The 22,220-nt window shown below is 40.4% G+C and overlaps 1 protein-coding gene across 3 annotated transcripts in view; it reads right to left on the bottom strand.

Annotated features, from left to right (window-relative positions):
* The window catches only part of LOC128996833 (protein naked cuticle homolog), an 86,976-nt gene that overhangs the window by 8,474 nt on the left and 56,282 nt on the right, over positions 1 to 22,220 (bottom strand). For 2 of the 3 annotated variants that reach the window (XM_054422328.1, XM_054422329.1), the window contains one exon: positions 4,163 to 4,326. In XM_054422328.1, the coding sequence (XP_054278303.1) occupies positions 4,163 to 4,326 (164 nt within the window). The remainder of the gene's footprint in view (positions 1 to 4,162; positions 4,327 to 22,220) is intronic. The other variant, XM_054422330.1, reaches the window with a different exon arrangement.

Here is a 22,220-nt window from a genome sequence, read left to right as displayed (position 1 = left end):
GAAGAACTTTAAGCATTAAAAGTACAGAGTAAAACACATATCTTACGAAGACTAAATACGAACATAAAACCCTGCAATCATCTAACACCTCCAGGGTAATTTTTATTTTCATCTTGGCTTGGCCTAGAAGCCCTCATTAACTTCTCACTTTTCTTTCATCTCTTCCTTTGATGTTTTCAACCCCGCCCTGCTCCGTTTCAAACAACACATTTTATACAGTCCACTTATTTCGAAAGGTATTAATCTTCTTACGTTGGCACCCTTGTTGGGACAAAGAGCAAGAGTGTTCTGTCGTTGCCCGTCGCTTCAAGAGGTTCCTCGCTGCACCTACAGACAGCAGCACCGTCGAGCGGCAGTTGGAAACTATATCAAAGGGCGATGTTTATAAGCGAGGACGTACAATTGGTGAGTTGATGGCAGTCGGCGGCGGCTCTTTGAAGTCTGGTGTTAATAATTGGGGTCACAAGCGTGCTATCAGCTGATGCCCCCCCCTCTCTCTGTCTAACTCTCTCTTTGCTCTTTGTTTACGCGTTTGTCTCGTCTCGTGTTAAATGGCTTTTATACAACTTCTTAAGAGATAAGCTGCCATTGGGTCCGCGGAATTGGCTAACTCTGGAACTCGCTAACCCCATGTTAAACGCCCTATCTTCAAATTTGGTCGATGAGAGGAATTCGCTAACTTGTTCGGTTTTGGAATTGGCTAACTCCGGAACCCGCTAACCCACTCTAGAGCCAGGTTAGCGAATTCCGTCCTCGTACGGAAGTCGCTAACTCGGTCCCTCGGTGGAACTCGCTAACTCCCAATCAGAAGCCTCGCGTGCTGTCCAATAGGAACCAAGCACGAAGATTTTTGGCCAGTGTTGCCGAAAGGGTATTACCTATGATCGTATCGGTACCATAATGTCGTATTCTACGAATAATTAGGAGTAAGAGCAATGTAGTTGATAAAATAAATATATTTAGAAGTATGTTTAATATTATTCTTATGATTATTAGGGTAGAAAATGCATTATAGTCTTACCATAGACTAACCAAAACAAGTAAACTTTACATCCCATTGTAAACTTTGAAGCTCGTTTTTCATGTCTAGTTCATGTCCGGTGACACTGATCGCTAGTGTCGACGAAATTGTGTTTATATTATTTTATAGCTAACTTCATGGTTTGTTCTTTACTGTTTGGTTATATAACTAGGGGACGTGTTATTAGTTATGATTAGAATGATTTATTTGGTTAGACGAGGTTTTTAATGACTGAAAACAAGAAACAATTGTAAACAAAACACGACCTCTAAAGACATTGCACCGGACAGAACTAACGATAAAACTGACTTCAGCTGATCCATAAGGATGAGAATTGTACTAATATAAGGGAGTATGTTTTATATATGGTTTTCTTACTTTAATAGTAGTTTATTGGGATGCAAAAAGATAGTACTGTACATTTAATTATGATATTTTACATGTTATGAAATATTTATTCTCGTAGTCCACCATTTGTTTCTTTTATAGGAATAACCATTTTGTGATCTTCTTAAAATAAAATGATTAAGTTCGTATTTTGTATACTAGGCTTGTAACCTTGAATGCTTGTCCTTGATAGGTTAATATTTGACTCTTTAAAGGCCTACATTAATTAATTAACGCAAATCAAAAACGTTAACAATGTATTACAATATTTGCGTCTTTACTTTAGTCAAGAATAGGAATTTAAATGTTCTTACATTATGTTGTTAGGAAACATATAATCTATTAACAAAAATTGAAGCAGTATTGTAATAGTATATCCTATTCGAGGCAACCAACAAATAGACATTAAAAAAAATCTACAGTAATTGCCATAGACTTTATGCCTATAATTTTGAGGATTACCTTCCCGATCAAATTTACACGTTAAACGTCATTACGGAACTACATTGTAGTGCTAATATCTTTTTAAATAGAGCTATTGAATCTAAATAAATATTAATCAATACATTATAAAGTGGTAATGTATTCATGGATTGCATTAAAAATTAGTCTATTCATAAATACAATTTGTAAATTAATGTTGTCATAGGCTATTAGTGTAGATCCTTGTTGTCCTCTTAATTAATATTAATTTTACGTCTAAAGTCTGGAGTTTTTATGGTTCTAAATGAATCCATCAGGCGTTCTTGTTTGTTACCATTTTAATGAATGGTGGCCATAGCTAAAATTACCTGATCTTATCCAACAACAAAGCTATTGTCTATTGAGTGGCTCAGTACCGGGGAACGGGGAACCGAGCATGGCTTGGTAGTTTATTTCGATTGTAAAAGCAATATGAAACCCAACACTAAAAAAGGGAAAATCCGACAAGTCATTGATTAAGAATCGTGAATTAAAATAACCCTGTCACGTTTTAATATAAGAATATTATATCTTCTCCTATTATTTACTAGTGGGGCTTAGGTGTACAATCTAAAAACTATTTTAAAAGTTGTAACATTATTACTAAAAAGTTCAACACACTTTGGTATGCAAATTTTTACTAATAGGCCTACAATGCACTACACTTTGGTTTCAACTATTAGGCCTAGATTTAGACCTACAGCTATTCTATAAATTGATATGAAACGTAGTCTATGTTATATTATTACACGTAAATTGGACGATTCAACGACAAACCTTCAATTTTAAATCTATGAATTAGTTATGAAAGTTACGATGGTTGATGACTGTATTAATGGTTTTCGTTTATTACATTACGATAAACTTTATTTCCGTGTTTGAGAACTTGCGTGTATTTTAGCTTAATTTCGTAGAGGTTAAACTGTTTAGTACCAATTAAACTGAACGTTCAATGTTTTTCATATTATTTTCTTATAATACTTATGGCATTTATATTTAAGATCGAAATCATAAACATTTTATTGGCCGTTGTACAGTTAAAAAATAACCTTTATCATGATTTTTTTAATTGCATTTTAATTATTTTTGGCTAGTTAGCTGTTAAAAGTAGAACGTATAGCAAAAAACAATAACATTTACTGTATCTTCATTGATACTGACATTTTGAAATACGGCAGTGTACGATTATTTCGTCGTACAAGGTTGGCAACGCTCCGTGCAGTGGGCGCTGCCGGGTTAGCGACTTCCAGAGTTAGCGAATTCCGCCGCGAGACAAAATCGAGTTAGCGGGTTCCGGAGTTAGCCAATTCCTGACTGAGACGGTTAGCCGGTTCCTGAGTTAGCCAGTTCCGACACACGACCGAGTTAGCGAGTTCCTGAGTTAGCCAATTCCTACGTCTCCTGCCATTCATTTGGCAAATGTACTTGGGCTATTAAGAGTAAGTGGACGAAGGGGGGGGGAAGCTAACTTAACATTGGGCTTAGAAGTCTTGCGTAATAACAAAAAGGCTAAACCAACGAGTAAAATGTTACAACTTAATTTTAAAATACAAATTTAGTTATAGTTCAAACGGGCTTACACAAACTCATCCGCACGGTGATCACTTTGAGTCCCTCGCGGGACATGTCCAACTCCGCACGATGTACGTTCCAAAGTTGTACGAGTTAATGAATAATCATTAACCTAACATAAACTAGCCTGTCACGTGAATAAAGTAGCTATGAACAAATAAAAGTGAAACATTACTTTTGGGAATTTGACTACGTGTCAACTAAAAGTGACCCCCGCTCGGAGTTGGACGCGGAGTTCGGGGGTCATAAAACTATTCATCATCCAAAATCTGACCACCACGCGGAGTTGGGCTATCCACGTTCGAACAGTAGAGGAGGACTAATACGCAATACGCATGGTTTAAGGGGATATGACATTAAAATTACTAACTTCTCGATTGTTATCACAATCAGTCATTTGCACGTAAACATGTTAAAATGTAATGTACAAATAACTTGCAGTATAACCGAGGTAACGATTGCAGTGCATTTCACTTTTTCAGCGGCAAGCCTATACTGAAGGAAATAATATAATGAAGGGGGGAATTGAAGGATAGGTCGTACTACTTTTTTTGCTTAAGTATGTTGCAGCTGGTTGCTGATTGACGTTTTTGGGAAACCTCAGCTGTTGAGATATTGTTTTAAGTGGAGGGGATAAATTTCGCCCCCTAAAACCGCCTAAATGTTGTGAACAGAGTAGGTGAAGTGTAGTCCCAAGTTAAAGAAAATAATAAAACTAACCTCAAAATTGAGTTCCCTCTTGGGTGGTTCCTGCGGTGTCGCCTGGGGTTGGGGCGGCTTCACATGGTGTAGGGGTGGAGTTGTAGGAGGAGGGTCACAGTCCGGCCTCAACAACTCCTCCGTGTCCGAGGGACGACCATCGCCACACTCGGTTGGCAACACTGCTGCAACAAAACAGCTGTCAGAGACTGGTAGTGGTAACACTCTGAGCTACTATGTACAAAACAACAGTCAGAGGTTGGCAACACTGCTGCAACAAAACAACTGTCAGAGACTGGTAGTGGTAACACTCTGAGCTACTATGTACAAAACAACAGTCAGAGGTTGGCAACACTGCTGCAACCAAACAACTGTCAGAGACTGGTAGTGGTAACACTCTCCTCTGAGCTACTATGTACAAAACAACAGTCAGAGGTTGGCAACACTGCAGCAAAACAACTGTCAGAGACTGGTAGTGGTAACACTCTGAGCTACTATGTACAAAACAACAGTCAGAGGTTGGCAACACTGCTGCAACCAAACAACTGTCAGAGACTGGTAGTGGTAACACTCTGAGCTACTATGTACAAAACAACAGTCAGAGGTTGGCAACACTGCTGCAACCAAACAACTGTCAGAGACTGGTAGTGGTAACACTCTCCTCTGAGTTACTATGTACAAAACAACAGTCAGAGGTTGGCAACACTGCTGCAACAAAACAACTGTCAGAGACTGGTAGTGGTAACACTCTCCTCAGAGCTACTACATGTACAAAACAACAGTCAGAGGTTGGCAACACTGCTGCAACAAAACAACTGTCAGAGACTGGTAGTGGTAACACTCTGAGCTACTATGTACAAAACAACAGTCAGAGGTTGGCAACACTGCAGCAAAACAACTGTCAGATACTGGTAGTGGTAACACTCTCCTCAGAGCTACTACATGTACAAAACAACAGTCAGAGGTTGGCAACACTGCTGCAACAAAACAACTGTCAGAGACTGGTAGTGGTAACACTCTGAGCTACTATGTACAAAACAACAGTCAGAGGTTGGCAACACTGCAGCAAAACAACTGTCAGAGACTGGTAGTGGTAACACTCTCCTCAGAGCTACTACATGTACAAAACAACAGTCAGAGGTTGGCAACACTGCTGCAACAAAACAACTGTCAGAGACTGGTAGTGGTAACACTCTGAGCTACTATGTACAAAACAACAGTCAGAGGTTGGCAACACTGCTGCAACAAAACAACTGTCAGAGACTGGTAGTGGTAACACTCTCCTCTGAGCTACTATGTACAAAACAACAGTCAGAGGTTGGCAACACTGCTGCAACAAAACAACTGTCAGAGACTGGTAGTGGTAACACTCTGAGCTACTATGTACAAAACAACAGTCAGAGGTTGGCAACACTGCTGCAACCAAACAACTGTCAGAGACTGGTAGTGGTAACACTCTCCTCAGAGCTACTACATGTACAAAACAACAGTCAGAGGTTGGCAACACTGCTGCAACAAAACAACTGTCAGAGACTGGTAGTGGTAACACTCTCCTCTGAGCTACTATGTACAAAACAACAGTCAGAGGTTGGCAACACTGCTGCAACCAAACAACTGTCAGAGACTGGTAGTGGTAACACTCTCCTCTGAGCTACTACATGTACAAAACAACAGTCAGAGGTTGGCAACACTGCTGCAACCAAACAACTGTCAGAGACTGGTAGTGGTAACACTCTCCTCTGAGCTACTATGTACAAAACAACAGTCAGAGGTTGGCAACACTGCTGCAACAAAACAACTGTCAGAGACTGGTAGTGGTAACACTCTCCTCTGAGCTACTATGTACAAAACAACAGTCAGAGGTTGGCAACACTGCTGCAACAAAACAACTGTCAGAGACTGGTAGTGGTAACACTCTCCTCTGAGCTACTATGTACAAAACAACAGTCAGAGGTTGGCAACACTGCTGCAACAAAACAACTGTCAGAGACTGGTAGTGGTAACACTCTGAGCTACTATGTACAAAACAACAGTCAGAGGTTGGCAACACTGCTGCAACCAAACAACTGTCAGAGACTGGTAGTGGTAACACTCTGAGCTACTATGTACAAAACAACAGTCAGAGGTTGGCAACACTGCTGCAACAAAACAACTGTCAGAGACTGGTAGTGGTAACACTCTCCTCTGAGCTACTATGTACAAAACAACAGTCAGAGGTTGGCAACACTGCTGCAACAAAACAACTGTCAGAGACTGGTAGTGGTAACACTCTCCTCTGAGCTACTATGTACAAAACAACAGTCAGAGGTTGGCAACACTGCTGCAACCAAACAACTGTCAGAGACTGGTAGTGGTAACACTCTCCTCAGAGCTACTACATGTACAAAACAACAGTCAGAGGTTGGCAACACTGCTGCAACAAAACAACTGTCAGAGACTGGTAGTGGTAACACTCTCCTCTGAGCTACTATGTACAAAACAACAGTCAGAGGTTGGCAACACTGCTGCAACAAAACAACTGTCAGAGACTGGTAGTGGTAACACTCTGAGCTACTATGTACAAAACAACAGTCAGAGGTTGGCAACACTGCTGCAACAAAACAACTGTCAGAGACTGGTAGTGGTAACACTCTGAGCTACTATGTACAAAACAACAGTCAGAGGTTGGCAACACTGCTGCAACCAAACAACTGTCAGAGACTGGTAGTGGTAACACTCTCCTCAGAGCTACTACATGTACAAAACAACAGTCAGAGGTTGGCAACACTGCTGCAACAAAACAACTGTCAGAGACTGGTAGTGGTAACACTCTGAGCTACTATGTACAAAACAACAGTCAGAGGTTGGCAACACTGCTGCAACAAAACAACTGTCAGAGACTGGTAGTGGTAACACTCTGAGTTACTATGTACAAAACAACAGTCAGAGGTTGGCAACACTGCTGCAGCAAAACAACTGTCAGAGACTGGTAGTGGTAACACTCTCCTCTGAGCTACTACATGTACAAAACAACAGTCAGAGGTTGGCAACACTGCTGCAACAAAACAACTGTCAGAGACTGGTAGTGGTAACACTCTGAGCTACTATGTACAAAACAACAGTCAGAGGTTGGCAACACTGCTGCAACAAAACAACTGTCAGAGACTGGTAGTGGTAACACTCTGAGTTACTATGTACAAAACAACAGTCAGAGGTTGGCAACACTGCTGCAACAAAACAACTGTCAGAGACTGGTAGTGGTAACACTCTCCTCTGAGCTACTACATGTACAAAACAACAGTCAGAGGTTGGCAACACTGCTGCAACCAAACAACTGTCAGAGACTGGTAGTGGTAACACTCTCCTCTGAGCTACTACATGTACAAAACAACAGTCAGAGGTTGGCAACACTGCTGCAACAAAACAACTGTCAGAGACTGGTAGTGGTAACACTCTGAGCTACTATGTACAAAACAACAGTCAGAGGTTGGCAACACTGCTGCAACAAAACAACTGTCAGAGACTGGTAGTGGTAACACTCTGAGCTACTACATGTACAAAACAACAGTCAGAGGTTGGCAACACTGCTGCAACAAAACAACTGTCAGAGACTGGTAGTGGTAACACTCTGAGCTACTATGTACAAAACAACAGTCAGAGGTTGGCAACACTGCTGCAACAAAACAACTGTCAGAGACTGGTAGTGGTAACACTCTGAGCTACTATGTACAAAACAACAGTCAGAGGTTGGCAACACTGCTGCAACCAAACAACTGTCAGAGACTGGTAGTGGTAACACTCTCCTCAGAGCTACTACATGTACAAAACAACAGTCAGAGGTTGGCAACACTGCAGCAACAAAACAACTGTCAGAGACTGGTAGTGGTAACACTCTCCTCAGAGCTACTACATGTACAAAACAACAGTCAGAGGTTGGCAACACTGCTGCAACAAAACAACTGTCAGAGACTGGTAGTGGTAACACTCTGAGCTACTATGTACAAAACAACAGTCAGAGGTTGGCAACACTGCAGCAACAAAACAACTGTCAGATACTGGTAGTGGTAACACTCTCCTCAGAGCTACTACATGTACAAAACAACAGTCAGAGGTTGGCAACACTGCTGCAACAAAACAACAGTCAGAGGTTGGCAACACTGCAGCAACAAAACAACTGTCAGAGACTGGTAGTGGTAACACTCTCCTCAGAGCTACTACATGTACAAAACAACAGTCAGAGGTTGGCAACACTGCAGCAACAAAACAACTGTCAGATACTGGTAGTGGTAACACTCTCCTCAGAGCTACTACATGTACAAAACAACAGTCAGAGGTTGGCAACACTGCTGCAACAAAACAACTGTCAGAGACTGGTAGTGGTAACACTCTGAGCTACTATGTACAAAACAACAGTCAGAGGTTGGCAACACTGCTGCAACAAAACAACTGTCAGAGACTGGTAGTGGTAACACTCTGAGCTACTATGTACAAAACAACAGTCAGAGGTTGGCAACACTGCTGCAACCAAACAACTGTCAGAGACTGGTAGTGGTAACACTCTGAGCTACTACATGTACAAAACAACAGTCAGAGGTTGGCAACACTGCAGCAAAACAACTGTCAGATACTGGTAGTGGTAACACTCTCCTCTGAGTTACTATGTACAAAACAACAGTCAGAGGTTGGCAACACTGCTGCAACAAAACAACTGTCAGAGACTGGTAGTGGTAACACTCTGAGCTACTATGTACAAAACAACAGTCAGAGGTTGGCAACACTGCTGCAACCAAACAACTGTCAGAGACTGGTAGTGGTAACACTCTCCTCAGAGCTACTACATGTACAAAACAACAGTCAGAGGTTGGCAACACTGCTGCAACAAAACAACTGTCAGAGACTGGTAGTGGTAACACTCTGAGCTACTATGTACAAAACAACAGTCAGAGGTTGGCAACACTGCTGCAACCAAACAACTGTCAGAGACTGGTAGTGGTAACACTCTGAGCTACTATGTACAAAACAACAGTCAGAGGTTGGCAACACTGCAGCAAAACAACTGTCAGATACTGGTAGTGGTAACACTCTCCTCTGAGTTACTATGTACAAAACAACAGTCAGAGGTTGGCAACACTGCAGCAAAACAACTGTCAGAGACTGGTAGTGGTAACACTCTGAGCTACTATGTACAAAACAACAGTCAGAGGTTGGCAACACTGCAGCAAAACAACTGTCAGATACTGGTAGTGGTAACACTCTCCTCTGAGTTACTATGTACAAAACAACAGTCAGAGGTTGGCAACACTGCAGCAAAACAACTGTCAGAGACTGGTAGTGGTAACACTCTGAGCTACTATGTACAAAACAACAGTCAGAGGTTGGCAACACTGCAGCAAAACAACTGTCAGATACTGGTAGTGGTAACACTCTCCTCTGAGTTACTATGTACAAAACAACAGTCAGAGGTTGGCAACACTGCAGCAAAACAACTGTCAGATACTGGTAGTGGTAACACTCTCCTCTGAGTTACTATGTACAAAACAACAGTCAGAGGTTGGCAACACTGCAGCAAAACAACTGTCAGATACTGGTAGTGGTAACACTCTGAGCTACTATGTACAAAACAACAGTCAGAGGTTGGCAACACTGCAGCAAAACAACTGTCAGATACTGGTAGTGGTAACACTCTGAGCTACTATGTACAAAACAACAGTCAGAGGTTGGCAACACTGCAGCAAAACAACTGTCAGATACTGGTAGTGGTAACACTCTGAGCTACTATGTACAAAACAACAGTCAGAGGTTGGCAACACTGCTGCAACCAAACAACTGTCAGAGACTGGTAGTGGTAACACTCTGAGCTACTATGTACAAAACAACAGTCAGAGGTTGGCAACACTGCAGCAAAACAACTGTCAGATACTGGTAGTGGTAACACTCTGAGCTACTATGTACAAAACAACAGTCAGAGGTTGGCAACACTGCTGCAACCAAACAACTGTCAGAGACTGGTAGTGGTAACACTCTGAGCTACTATGTACAAAACAACAGTCAGAGGTTGGCAACACTGCAGCAAAACAACTGTCAGATACTGGTAGTGGTAACACTCTGAGCTACTATGTACAAAACAACAGTCAGAGGTTGGCAACACTGCTGCAACCAAACAACTGTCAGAGACTGGTAGTGGTAACACTCTCCTCTGAGTTACTATGTACAAAACAACAGTCAGAGGTTGGCAACACTGCAGCAAAACAACTGTCAGATACTGGTAGTGGTAACACTCTGAGCTACTATGTACAAAACAACAGTCAGAGGTTGGCAACACTGCTGCAACCAAACAACTGTCAGAGACTGGTAGTGGTAACACTCTGAGCTACTATGTACAAAACAACAGTCAGAGGTTGGCAACACTGCAGCAAAACAACTGTCAGATACTGGTAGTGGTAACACTCTCCTCTGAGTTACTATGTACAAAACAACAGTCAGAGGTTGGCAACACTGCTGCAACAAAACAACTGTCAGAGACTGGTAGTGGTAACACTCTGAGCTACTATGTACAAAACAACAGTCAGAGGTTGGCAACACTGCTGCAACCAAACAACTGTCAGAGACTGGTAGTGGTAACACTCTCCTCTGAGTTACTATGTACAAAACAACAGTCAGAGGTTGGCAACACTGCAGCAAAACAACTGTCAGATACTGGTAGTGGTAACACTCTGAGCTACTATGTACAAAACAACAGTCAGAGGTTGGCAACACTGCTGCAACCAAACAACTGTCAGAGACTGGTAGTGGTAACACTCTCCTCTGAGTTACTATGTACAAAACAACAGTCAGAGGTTGGCAACACTGCAGCAAAACAACTGTCAGATACTGGTAGTGGTAACACTCTGAGCTACTATGTACAAAACAACAGTCAGAGGTTGGCAACACTGCTGCAACAAAACAACTGTCAGAGACTGGTAGTGGTAACACTCTGAGCTACTATGTACAAAACAACAGTCAGAGGTTGGCAACACTGCAGCAAAACAACTGTCAGATACTGGTAGTGGTAACACTCTCCTCTGAGTTACTATGTACAAAACAACAGTCAGAGGTTGGCAACACTGCAGCAAAACAACTGTCAGAGACTGGTAGTGGTAACACTCTGAGCTACTATGTACAAAACAACAGTCAGAGGTTGGCAACACTGCTGCAACCAAACAACTGTCAGAGACTGGTAGTGGTAACACTCTCCTCAGAGCTACTACATGTACAAAACAACAGTCAGAGGTTGGCAACACTGCAGCAAAACAACTGTCAGAGACTGGTAGTGGTAACACTCTGAGCTACTATGTACAAAACAACAGTCAGAGGTTGGCAACACTGCTGCAACCAAACAACTGTCAGAGACTGGTAGTGGTAACACTCTGAGCTACTATGTACAAAACAACAGTCAGAGGTTGGCAACACTGCTGCAACCAAACAACTGTCAGAGACTGGTAGTGGTAACACTCTCCTCAGAGCTACTACATGTACAAAACAACAGTCAGAGGTTGGCAACACTGCTGCAACAAAACAACTGTCAGAGACTGGTAGTGGTAACACTCTGAGCTACTATGTACAAAACAACAGTCAGAGGTTGGCAACACTGCTGCAACCAAACAACTGTCAGAGACTGGTAGTGGTAACACTCTCCTCTGAGTTACTATGTACAAAACAACAGTCAGAGGTTGGCAACACTGCAGCAAAACAACTGTCAGAGACTGGTAGTGGTAACACTCTGAGCTACTATGTACAAAACAACAGTCAGAGGTTGGCAACACTGCTGCAACCAAACAACTGTCAGAGACTGGTAGTGGTAACACTCTGAGCTACTATGTACAAAACAACAGTCAGAGGTTGGCAACACTGCTGCAACCAAACAACTGTCAGAGACTGGTAGTGGTAACACTCTCCTCTGAGTTACTATGTACAAAACAACAGTCAGAGGTTGGCAACACTGCTGCAACCAAACAACTGTCAGAGACTGGTAGTGGTAACACTCTCCTCAGAGCTACTACATGTACAAAACAACAGTCAGAGGTTGGCAACACTGCTGCAACAAAACAACTGTCAGAGACTGGTAGTGGTAACACTCTGAGCTACTATGTACAAAACAACAGTCAGAGGTTGGCAACACTGCAGCAACAAAACAACTGTCAGAGACTGGTAGTGGTAACACTCTCCTCAGAGCTACTACATGTACAAAACAACAGTCAGAGGTTGGCAACACTGCTGCAACAAAACAACTGTCAGAGACTGGTAGTGGTAACACTCTGAGCTACTATGTACAAAACAACAGTCAGAGGTTGGCAACACTGCTGCAACCAAACAACTGTCAGAGACTGGTAGTGGTAACACTCTCCTCAGAGCTACTACATGTACAAAACAACAGTCAGAGGTTGGCAACACTGCTGCAACAAAACAACTGTCAGAGACTGGTAGTGGTAACACTCTGAGCTACTATGTACAAAACAACAGTCAGAGGTTGGCAACACTGCTGCAACCAAACAACTGTCAGAGACTGGTAGTGGTAACACTCTGAGCTACTATGTACAAAACAACAGTCAGAGGTTGGCAACACTGCTGCAACCAAACAACTGTCAGTGGAGTGGCTGGTAAGACAGCTGTCAGAGGTTGGCAACACTGCTGCAGCAAAACAATTTTTAGATGATGGCTACACTGTTGTAACAACACAACTGTACGCGAAAATATCCCTAAATCAACTATAGTAGTAACATTGAGTAAGAGTAAACAATCCCTACTGATAATCTTACTTCTCAATGACTTCGCCAAACGCAAGAGGTGTCAATAAAATACCTTTGAACAAAGTCGGATTATTAATAAGTTGAATTGTCAGATGACGGACAGTGTAGTAAGTTTCCTGAAGTGTTTTCTGTCCCAACCCTTCCCTGCCACGGCGTGTCTCAACTTTTGCTATTGCCAATGACAATAATTTAAGTCCCGTGACCCTAAACCACCAAATAGCAACACAGCGTAGCGGCAGCACAATGACAATTATCGCATTTCACATAAACCTTAAAGCAGGAGATTATGCAAGCTACACCGGAGCTATAAAAGTCTATTATACCACTTTTCATCATTATGACAACAATAATTTGCACAGCTGGTAGCACAGCTAATGGCATTAGTACACAACACCGAGCAAAAACACGAAGGTGAACAGGTATAATGTAATGGACGAGCAGGGCTGCTAAATGGCCCACATCCATACTGGTAAACGCCGACAAGAAACAATAATTGTTTTGTTTATGTGGACCTACAAAAAGAAATAATTGGCTGGATTCCGAGGAGAGTAAAAAAAGTTGAATGAAGAAGTAGATAACACGGGATTGTGCGGAGAACCGGTCCTTTTGAGCGGCGCGCCGTGCCGCCAGCAGAGGTGACGCATAGAGTAAGCAAGCGCGGTACCAATGAGTGTGTATGTATGAAAGTGCACATAGTTCACAGCTAAATTGCTGTAAAGTTGACAGTTTCAAATCTCAAAGTCACTTCTTGGCGAGCTATAGCGCATCCGCATAGAGTTGAAAGATCAGGAACCACTGAGTATATACGAAAGTTAATAACTATTATATTTAACTGTATTATGATACAGTCCAAGGAGTCAATTTCAGATTTAAATATTCTTTCCTTTTGAGCTATGGTGTATAGAGTAAGAAAGATTGCTAGTAGAATAATATTAGAGTTATTTATTGGGCGTAATACTTAGTTAGTGACATGCCTTCAAACGAGTAAACTAAGCTGAGGGAGTTAGTGGACCAGTGAAATAATCATTCTTATCAGAGTCGATCTACTACAACAGTCCATCAGTACAATAACAGCCGATATTCTATATACAATTGATTACCACCGTATTTACATTTTCTTCGGACAGTTTTGCAAAAAACTATTTGGACGTTGAAATTAAATCCATAAGAAATTGTAATAACCATTGCTAGTTGGCTCAACCAAATACATTTGGAATATTTTACCAATTAGAATGATACTGGACAAATAGCATCAAATTCATACTTTAACAGAATAAAGATATACAGTACATATACTGTATTGCAAAATAAACCTAGGAGAACATACGACTATTATTTGGGTTCGGATATTATTTAGTTCCCCTCAAAATCACAAAACAAACTTCTGTCTCCATAAATATTGAGGAAGATAACTTATGATAGTATTGTTAGCTTAACAATACGCGGGCGAGGGCCAGAGTCGCTGTCGGTCTGGCGGCAGACGACGCGGCCGGACCCGGAAGTGACGTCAGCTGGCGCGGGCGCGGGAAAACATCGGCGCCGCCGCGGCTCTGCAATTAATTGTTTAATTGTTGCCAGATGGTGGCATCGATTACTACTCCGACCTCACTTGTGCTTCTGAATCTTTTACTTGCCTGCGAGTTACGTATAATTAGTGGGTTCTTTAGTTCGCTGGTTCTTTCCAGAAAGTAACCGTTGTAATTTAAAATTTAAAGCACACCTTTCAAAATGTTTAAATTACTGTCATTGGACATTTGAAATTATGTAATGAAACGATGTTGAAGGTGAGCTGGGCCAATAAGCCACGTATTTTCATAAAAAACAACAACAACAACTGACAATCAAGTATTTAAAGTGGAGGTCAAAAAATGAGGGGTGGTTCAATTTAAACAGCTTTTTTGTTTAGACATTTACGCAAATTTAAATAATTGATTGGGTACTTAATTCGGTTATAATATATGTTGAAACTGGATTTCAATACCTTTGAAAACACTGGATCAATAAACAACGAGGATTTAAACACTTGAGACGTTTCTTGTTTATTTCAAAGGAGCGATCAATCCATTTTTCCTTACTTGTGGACATTTACAAAGTCTTCTCCTAGGATAAAGTAAGCCATTCTGTCTAGAAGTTTCCCATTAACTTTTCATTGAAATTTCGAAATAAATGTTACTTTAAATCGATTTACATGGTTTTTGTCATACCAAATAAAATGACGATTAAATTTTATTTTAGCAAACACCAGAACATTTTACCCTATAAATGAAGATAATAGGCACTCGAAAACCCCGGTTTGCACATACTTTATGGGAGATTCGTGTAAGGGGGGAGGGGGGGTTCGAGGGGGCAATTTTGAAGCCTTCACATTCCTGGGTCGCGTCATTATACATTCGTTCCGTCTTGGCATTCCTTCCTTCTTCCTGCACGGGTATCAAACTAACCATGGTATGATGAGATGGCGGTAGCATAGAAACAAGCTGGGTTCTCATGTCACCGTCAAAATACATGGCAGGTGATGGGATTTTCATCTCAAACCCTCTTTGTGGAATATAAAAATGGTGGATTAGTGTAAATACTTAGCATAGCTTCCATCCCCGATTAGGACTGAATTTCTCAGATTTATAGCAACATTGAGTTGAATTTGTAATAACTTGGATTGTACAACACGAGAAACATAAAATAAACCCTTTAACTCTGCTCTAGTTAACTGTATAAAATAATACGCCTCAGGCTAATGTTGCATCCAAGAACAAAAAACGTCAGTTGAGCATCCCACAATATGTAGTGCTGTAAAATATGGGTTTCTTTTAACACTTGCAATTATTAGAGGCAAATTAAATAAACGTCAACTTATTGTAAACAATATCCTTACTGTCCCGATTCAGTCAATGCTATCATAGTATGAAAATGTGTGAGATATACTCGTACAGTATGGATATGATTTTACAGAGCTTTAGGACACTGCTATAAACAGTGTTCGATCGCTGCCAAAAGTTACTGTTTACAGTTTCTGGTTGGATAAAGCACAGATTAAAGAGTAGTGGTTGGAGGAAGTCGAAAGTAGTGTACCGTATGACAAAAGATATGTCCAAAATATATTCCAAGTGGCAGCTGAATAAAAATGTTCGTCTTTAAACTAAAAGGTCGCTAGTTCGATTCTAAGTGAGGTCGATTCTGTACCAAGATATCATCTGCTTGTGTTTGTTATTCGGCTATATATAATTATGCTATCTTATATGAATTTATAACAATGCCAGAGGGTATTTTGTCCAAGCCAATAGAATAAGTGAATAAACCAATGGCCATAAGTGTATAAACAATGAAAATAAACAAATAACATTGTGAGACAATGCAAAATGGTTTACTTTCGGTTTGAACATCAGTCAACAATATAATACACCAAGCGAATTGGGTAGCTAGGTAAATGGGGAAAAAGCTATTAGAAGCGGAAAAGGCTATTAAGAACGGACAACGGAAACAAAGGCCAATAACAATTACCAATTGAGATGGAATCGCCACCTAGGTGCGTATTTACAAAAATATGAGTGCAGGATGGGCATCACGACTCATGAGTGTAGAATGAAGTGAGATGATCTGTGCAGCTTTGATTTTGACTACGATCAGCTATTTCAAGTGAGATCTGAGATGCCTTGTATTACTACGTTCAGCTGTTTCGTTAGCTAGGACCTTGTAAACCCAATGACCAAGGTGTGTCCAGTCAGAACCATCAAAAAGCACCTGACTTTTTTTCATGACCAACCTGGCAATCTTATGATTAGTCGAGCAGCCAAATAATAATAGAAAATCAATTGGTTTTCTGTTCTATTTTTACGTGATTTCGTACAGATCGAGCACAGTAGCCTAAGTGCACAAGTGAGAAGACAAGGATGGGGGAAGGAGGAGGGGAAGGGGCAATGGCCTTGGCGGTAAACTCGTCGGGATCAAACGAACAAAACATGCAGGAGCAATAGTGACCAGAGAGAGAGAAGGGGGTAGAGAGAGAAAGAGGGGGGAGGGAGAGAGACAGCTGTGGAACGAACCCTGATAAAAACTAGACCAGACTAATGACGTCGGCAAGACTCCTCATTACAGACTTTCTCGTCCCCCGACCCTTGGACTATGAGGGAAAGCGCAAATAATCCCTCATAACGTCTTCAAGGCTCGCCGACGCCAACTTTCCCGGGTAGGAATTTGGCGGGTATTTGTGGAAAATGGCGGTAACGAGGTACTGTAAATAACAGGTGTTATATTCAACTACAGATTAGGTTTTACAATTGTTACTGTTATTGCTAACACTGAGTTTGACTAAGATTAAACAAGGGTGGCTGAGGAGGAAGTGATAAAATACATCTACGTGAAAACGAGAGTTGAGTGAAATTAAGTTATATTCGGTTAAGTAGATCACAACACAGCCAAAGTAAAAAATCTTAAAACGCATCGACATAGACAATACCTCATTTGGGGAACATGATCCAAACAGCCGACACCGTAAAAGATGTTCTATTTTCTATTACGTTTGAGAATAACAAAAATAGACCACATTATTTTTACCTATTTTTCCTTCTTCATTCGCCCTCGTGTATACAACACCATTATATAAAATTTACCGTAGGCCTAGTCACAGATAATAACTAACTTAAGAACTTTTGTTTTTGGTGACAAATTGATGTACGCACCGACAGAGATCGTGGTACAAATTCATTGTAATCAGCAAGTCTCCACTGAAACTTTAGGCTTCATGTCATCGAGAACTTTTACTCCCTCTGGTATAGCAATTGATAGCAGAGGTTAAAATGTTCAGCGTGCAGAAACTTGCATCCAGTTTCCTCCTCTTCATGTTAGTAGATGTGGATTTGGTGTGAGACAAAAATTGCTTGAAAGTTGATTTCACTAGTCTAGCAATTATTTCTGCAACTTCTTCCTCACTACATCAACATTGGCCGAACGTTGTAACCAGTTGTAACCCACACGCAAAGTGCAATTGGAATAGTGACACACCATCATTAGGCAAGACTGTGCCGGATTTTCAAAGGCGCCTCAATAGAAAGTTGTCCCGTGATAGTCTTCCACGCACAAGACTTGCATAGTCCCAGTGAAAACGAATAATCCCAGCAACCTCGCTAGCTAAGCCCGATTGCAATTTATATGATTTACTACAGGCAGGTTAAACACGACTCTTCACTCAAAAGCTTTACTGTTGATGTTAAAACGGCGTCACGTATTAACAGAAATCCGCGATAAGACAAACAAGATAATTAACACACCGCCTTTCTAACTAAGCATTTTGAAACACTGATTAAATTGGTATAAATGCTAAGTAAACAAGGAAATGCGATTGCATTATTGAAACATTTTTCTTTGGGGAATGTGGAAACCTGGAAGTTCCACAGTTCCTGTTGTTTAAACGACAATAAAGGGTTTTCTCCACTAATAATCAGTAAAATATAAACCTTACGAGTGTAACACCATTGTAGGTAATTATTATCATTACCGATTGTATACAATAACCAAAGGTATTACAATTATGGCTAATTGTGACACGTACAAGAATACACTAGAATGTTGTGGAATGTTCAGGAACGTCCAAGACCACCGTGAAACGTTTAAGAACACGTTTCAGAAGATTCTTTGTGGAATGTTCCAGAACTCACTAGAATGTTATGGAATATTCAGGAAGATCCCGTACCATTGTGGAATGTTCCAGAACTCCATAGAATGTTATGGAATAATCAGGAAGATCCTGTATCATTGTGGAATGTTCCAGAACTCACTAGAATGTTCTGGAATATTCAGGAAGATCCTGTACCATTGTGGAATGTTCCAGAACTCTCTCGAATGTTGTAGAATGCCTTTTTTGTATCGGTTATCTTCGATCACAATCTCATATTAACTCCCCCATGAGCTGTATGCTTATACAATGTAATCAACTCACTTCTCTTGCACGAATTTCGAAGTTTAGGTTTTCCATCTGACTCCAACTACTTCAGGACAGAAAGGTCAAGAGGTCGAACAGTTAATGAGTCAGCTAATGGTCTAAACAGTGCCAGACCAGAGACCTAGCACGCCAGACCCAGACCACGAGGTCTATATAAGGACCTGTAGCTCGATGTAGTCAGACCACTAACACTAGACCTCTAGACCCTAGACCTCCGACGTAGTTGACACTGGTTGGGCAAAGAAATATCAGTAACAGAAATACCAGAGATATAATTGAAGTAAAAAGTATAGAGGACGAGTCGTTTATTCAGCGCAAACATAACTAATTGATAATTGAACATTAAGTTTACTTTTCAAAAGAGACAATTTTAGTTAGCTGACCATACGCTGACACGGTACTGGTTCCATAACTTGCTCCACTAAAAAATCAATACATATGATTAGGCCTATGTAAATTGCAATATATATAGTATGGTGAAAGCTTGTATCTAAGACTAAAAGTTACAGTACTTCTCAAAACAATCCGCTAGGGCCTAATATTTCACGCTTTCGATTATTAGACTTTAAAGCCACGGAAACAACCTTTTGGAAAAGCCAAGACCTAATTTACCTCTCTAAATAATCAAACAATACTTTAGACAATAAAGAAAACAGAGGTTGTATGTTTTTTTAAGTGTATTCACTCTAAAGTATTGGTTGAAACCCAAGACAACTACTTACAACCAATACAGCACTTGCCTAAATAATCCACTACATTTCAAACGGCTTTCGTCTATTCGATTTCCAAGACGCGGAGACAACCTTTGGGACTACAAAATACAAACCTACCCTATTGTTCAGACAGGGTGAGTAGTAAAAGCCGCCGCTTTATTCTGCGAAGACCTCGGTTTTGTCCTCGGTTGCCTGTAGGAAAGTGCGAGAGCCGAGGTCCCGTTGTAGGCTTTCACTTTTATATGGGCAGCCACTGTACCCCGTGACCTAACGGAATAGCGGACAACTATTTGTAAATGTCCCATTTAATTTAAGGTGAGTAATTCTAATTTGTTAAATGTTTGGTACTAAATAGCAAATAGCAAGCAAAACTAAGCTTACAAAATAGATTATGATGCATGGAGAGATATTCATGATTTTATTTAATGTTTTTTAATTTGAAAATACTACCTAAAACTTTATAGTGTTTTAGCTTCCGGATTACTAATAAAATATTAAAATGGTGTAAAAATCTACTTTATGGTAATCCTTAAAATTGCTTACAGTAACTAGTTCTTCAGGCTGTACTAGAACGTACTTTCGTAGTTAAAATTTGCAAACTGAAAAAATCACGAAACAGTCTAACAAACAACACAAACAGCTGATTTAGTCCGATGCGATACAAGCAGAGAAGTTGAGTTTAGACTGCCTTTTAATTCACTTAAATCCTTAAATATAAGTAACAGAACTATTAGACCTACTGACCAAATATATTGTATGTTCACACCTATTTTTGGTGAAATAGTTATTACAACGTCCCAAATATCGTTGAGCAGTACAACAATCACTGAAATATTGGTCTACAAATTCGTTCATGGAGTAAATGGTCAAGACTAAGAAAAAATATCAATGTGTAGTTTTTAAGTAAAAGAATCCCTTGTTTTGTACAGCAACAAATTTCCAATGTACCCCCTTTAGCGTTCAACAATACGAGAAAGCCGGGTCAATACTTGAATGATCACTTAAAATTAGACCGGCATCGTAAATCTACTTGAAATACTGCGCTGCCGATAGTACAATCTCCATCGCAGTCTTTCTACTAATTTATCAGCTACTAATTTATCCTCAATAATTGCAGACAAAGACACATCTCTCAAACTTTTATCTGCTAAACTCAATGATTCTATGGAAGAAAGACGCTCTTTAGTGTCTCAACTTGAAATGTTACAACACCGTCTTAAAACAATACAATTAGACAAATGGTTGGATGACTCTATTATCCAATCATACTTTGTTTCTCTAAATGAGTGCAAAGCAGCAAAAGCCTCTAAGGCACTTCTTGTGGGTCCATCCATCAGTGAGCTTTTAAAGCATGGCTCTGCTGAGATTGTCGAGCAACAGCTATGTACCTTAGGGCTTATGTCCTCTAAGTATGCGTTTTTTTGCATAAATAATAACAATAAGATAGAATGGACTGAGAACGATGCTACATCTATTGGTAGGGGCTCTCACTGGAGTTTGTTGTTTGTAAATGTTGCAAATAAACTAGCTTATCATTTAGACTCTCTAGATGACGCCAATTTGAACCATGCTTTACTCTTGTCTGACAAATTAGGCATAAGTAGAAATAATTTCCATTCAGTACTGTGTCAAAGACAAAACAACAACTTTGAGTGTGGCTTAAATGTTATCTTGAATGCCAAGGTCATACTGTTTGGTTATTGTTCAAATTACTACTCTAATTTCTTGAGCTGGTACAACCAGTTTTTTTGTGCTGAAAGTTCTGGGGACAATGCATCTTTGTATGATACTCAGGTTACCTCAAATCTAACTTCTTTAACTGTAATAGCCGCCAGTCAGCCTGTGATCTGTGAGAAAGAGAAACCTCCTAGCCTTAAAGTTAGTCTTAGAAAAGTTGATAGTAAGGACTGGGAAGTTGTCAAAAAGAAAACGAATATGAAAACTAAAACCAAAGGTAGTATTCTACCTAAATCTCTAGACATTGACATATCTCTAGGGAATAGATTTTCAGCACTTGAGTCTTTGTCCCCACCTGACGATTCTCCATCTAATCCTGGCAAACCTGTTGAGTTAACATCCAAACCTAAAGAATCCTCTCAAAAAGTAAAGGATAAAGTTGTTGTTCCTATCAACCATGGAAGTTGCTGCCTTGTGTCCGAATCCATTAATCCATCCAATGAAGTCACTCAATCTAATTCTAGCATAAGTGTTAGTAAGAAAAGGTGTGTACAGTTAGTCAGTGACAGTCATGGTAGATATATTTCTAGTTTGCTAGAAACCAGAGCGAAGGGTAGCTTAGTTGTATCTGACTCAGTAAAACCCAATGCTAAGTACGACGATATTTTAATTAGAGCAAAAACTGTAGTTACTAAATTGAGTAATGACGACATTTTAATATTGATGGGTGGTACAAACAATATTGTAAACGGACGCTGTATAAACTTCACAGCTGAGCTAGATGTTTTTCTGAGTTCGTTACATGGCGTGAGAGTGATCTTAGTTGGACTCCCTCTTAGGCATGACTCCCCTTCCCTTAATCCAGAAGTTTCCAGAGTCAACCTTAGCCTTAAACATCTTGCTGCCCAGCACAAAAATGTGTCCTTCCTTTGTGTAGAAACCTTATATCGAAAAAACCACACCCGACATGGATTGCACCTTAACCGTGG

This window comes from Macrosteles quadrilineatus, unplaced genomic scaffold (assembly GCF_028750875.1).
Source record: "Macrosteles quadrilineatus isolate MER2022 unplaced genomic scaffold, UCM_ALF_1.0 Scaffold_6__1_contigs__length_79288215, whole genome shotgun sequence".
Classification (NCBI taxonomy): Eukaryota; Metazoa; Arthropoda; class Insecta; order Hemiptera; family Cicadellidae; genus Macrosteles; species Macrosteles quadrilineatus.
This window is presented reverse-complemented; position numbering and strand designations above follow the sequence as displayed.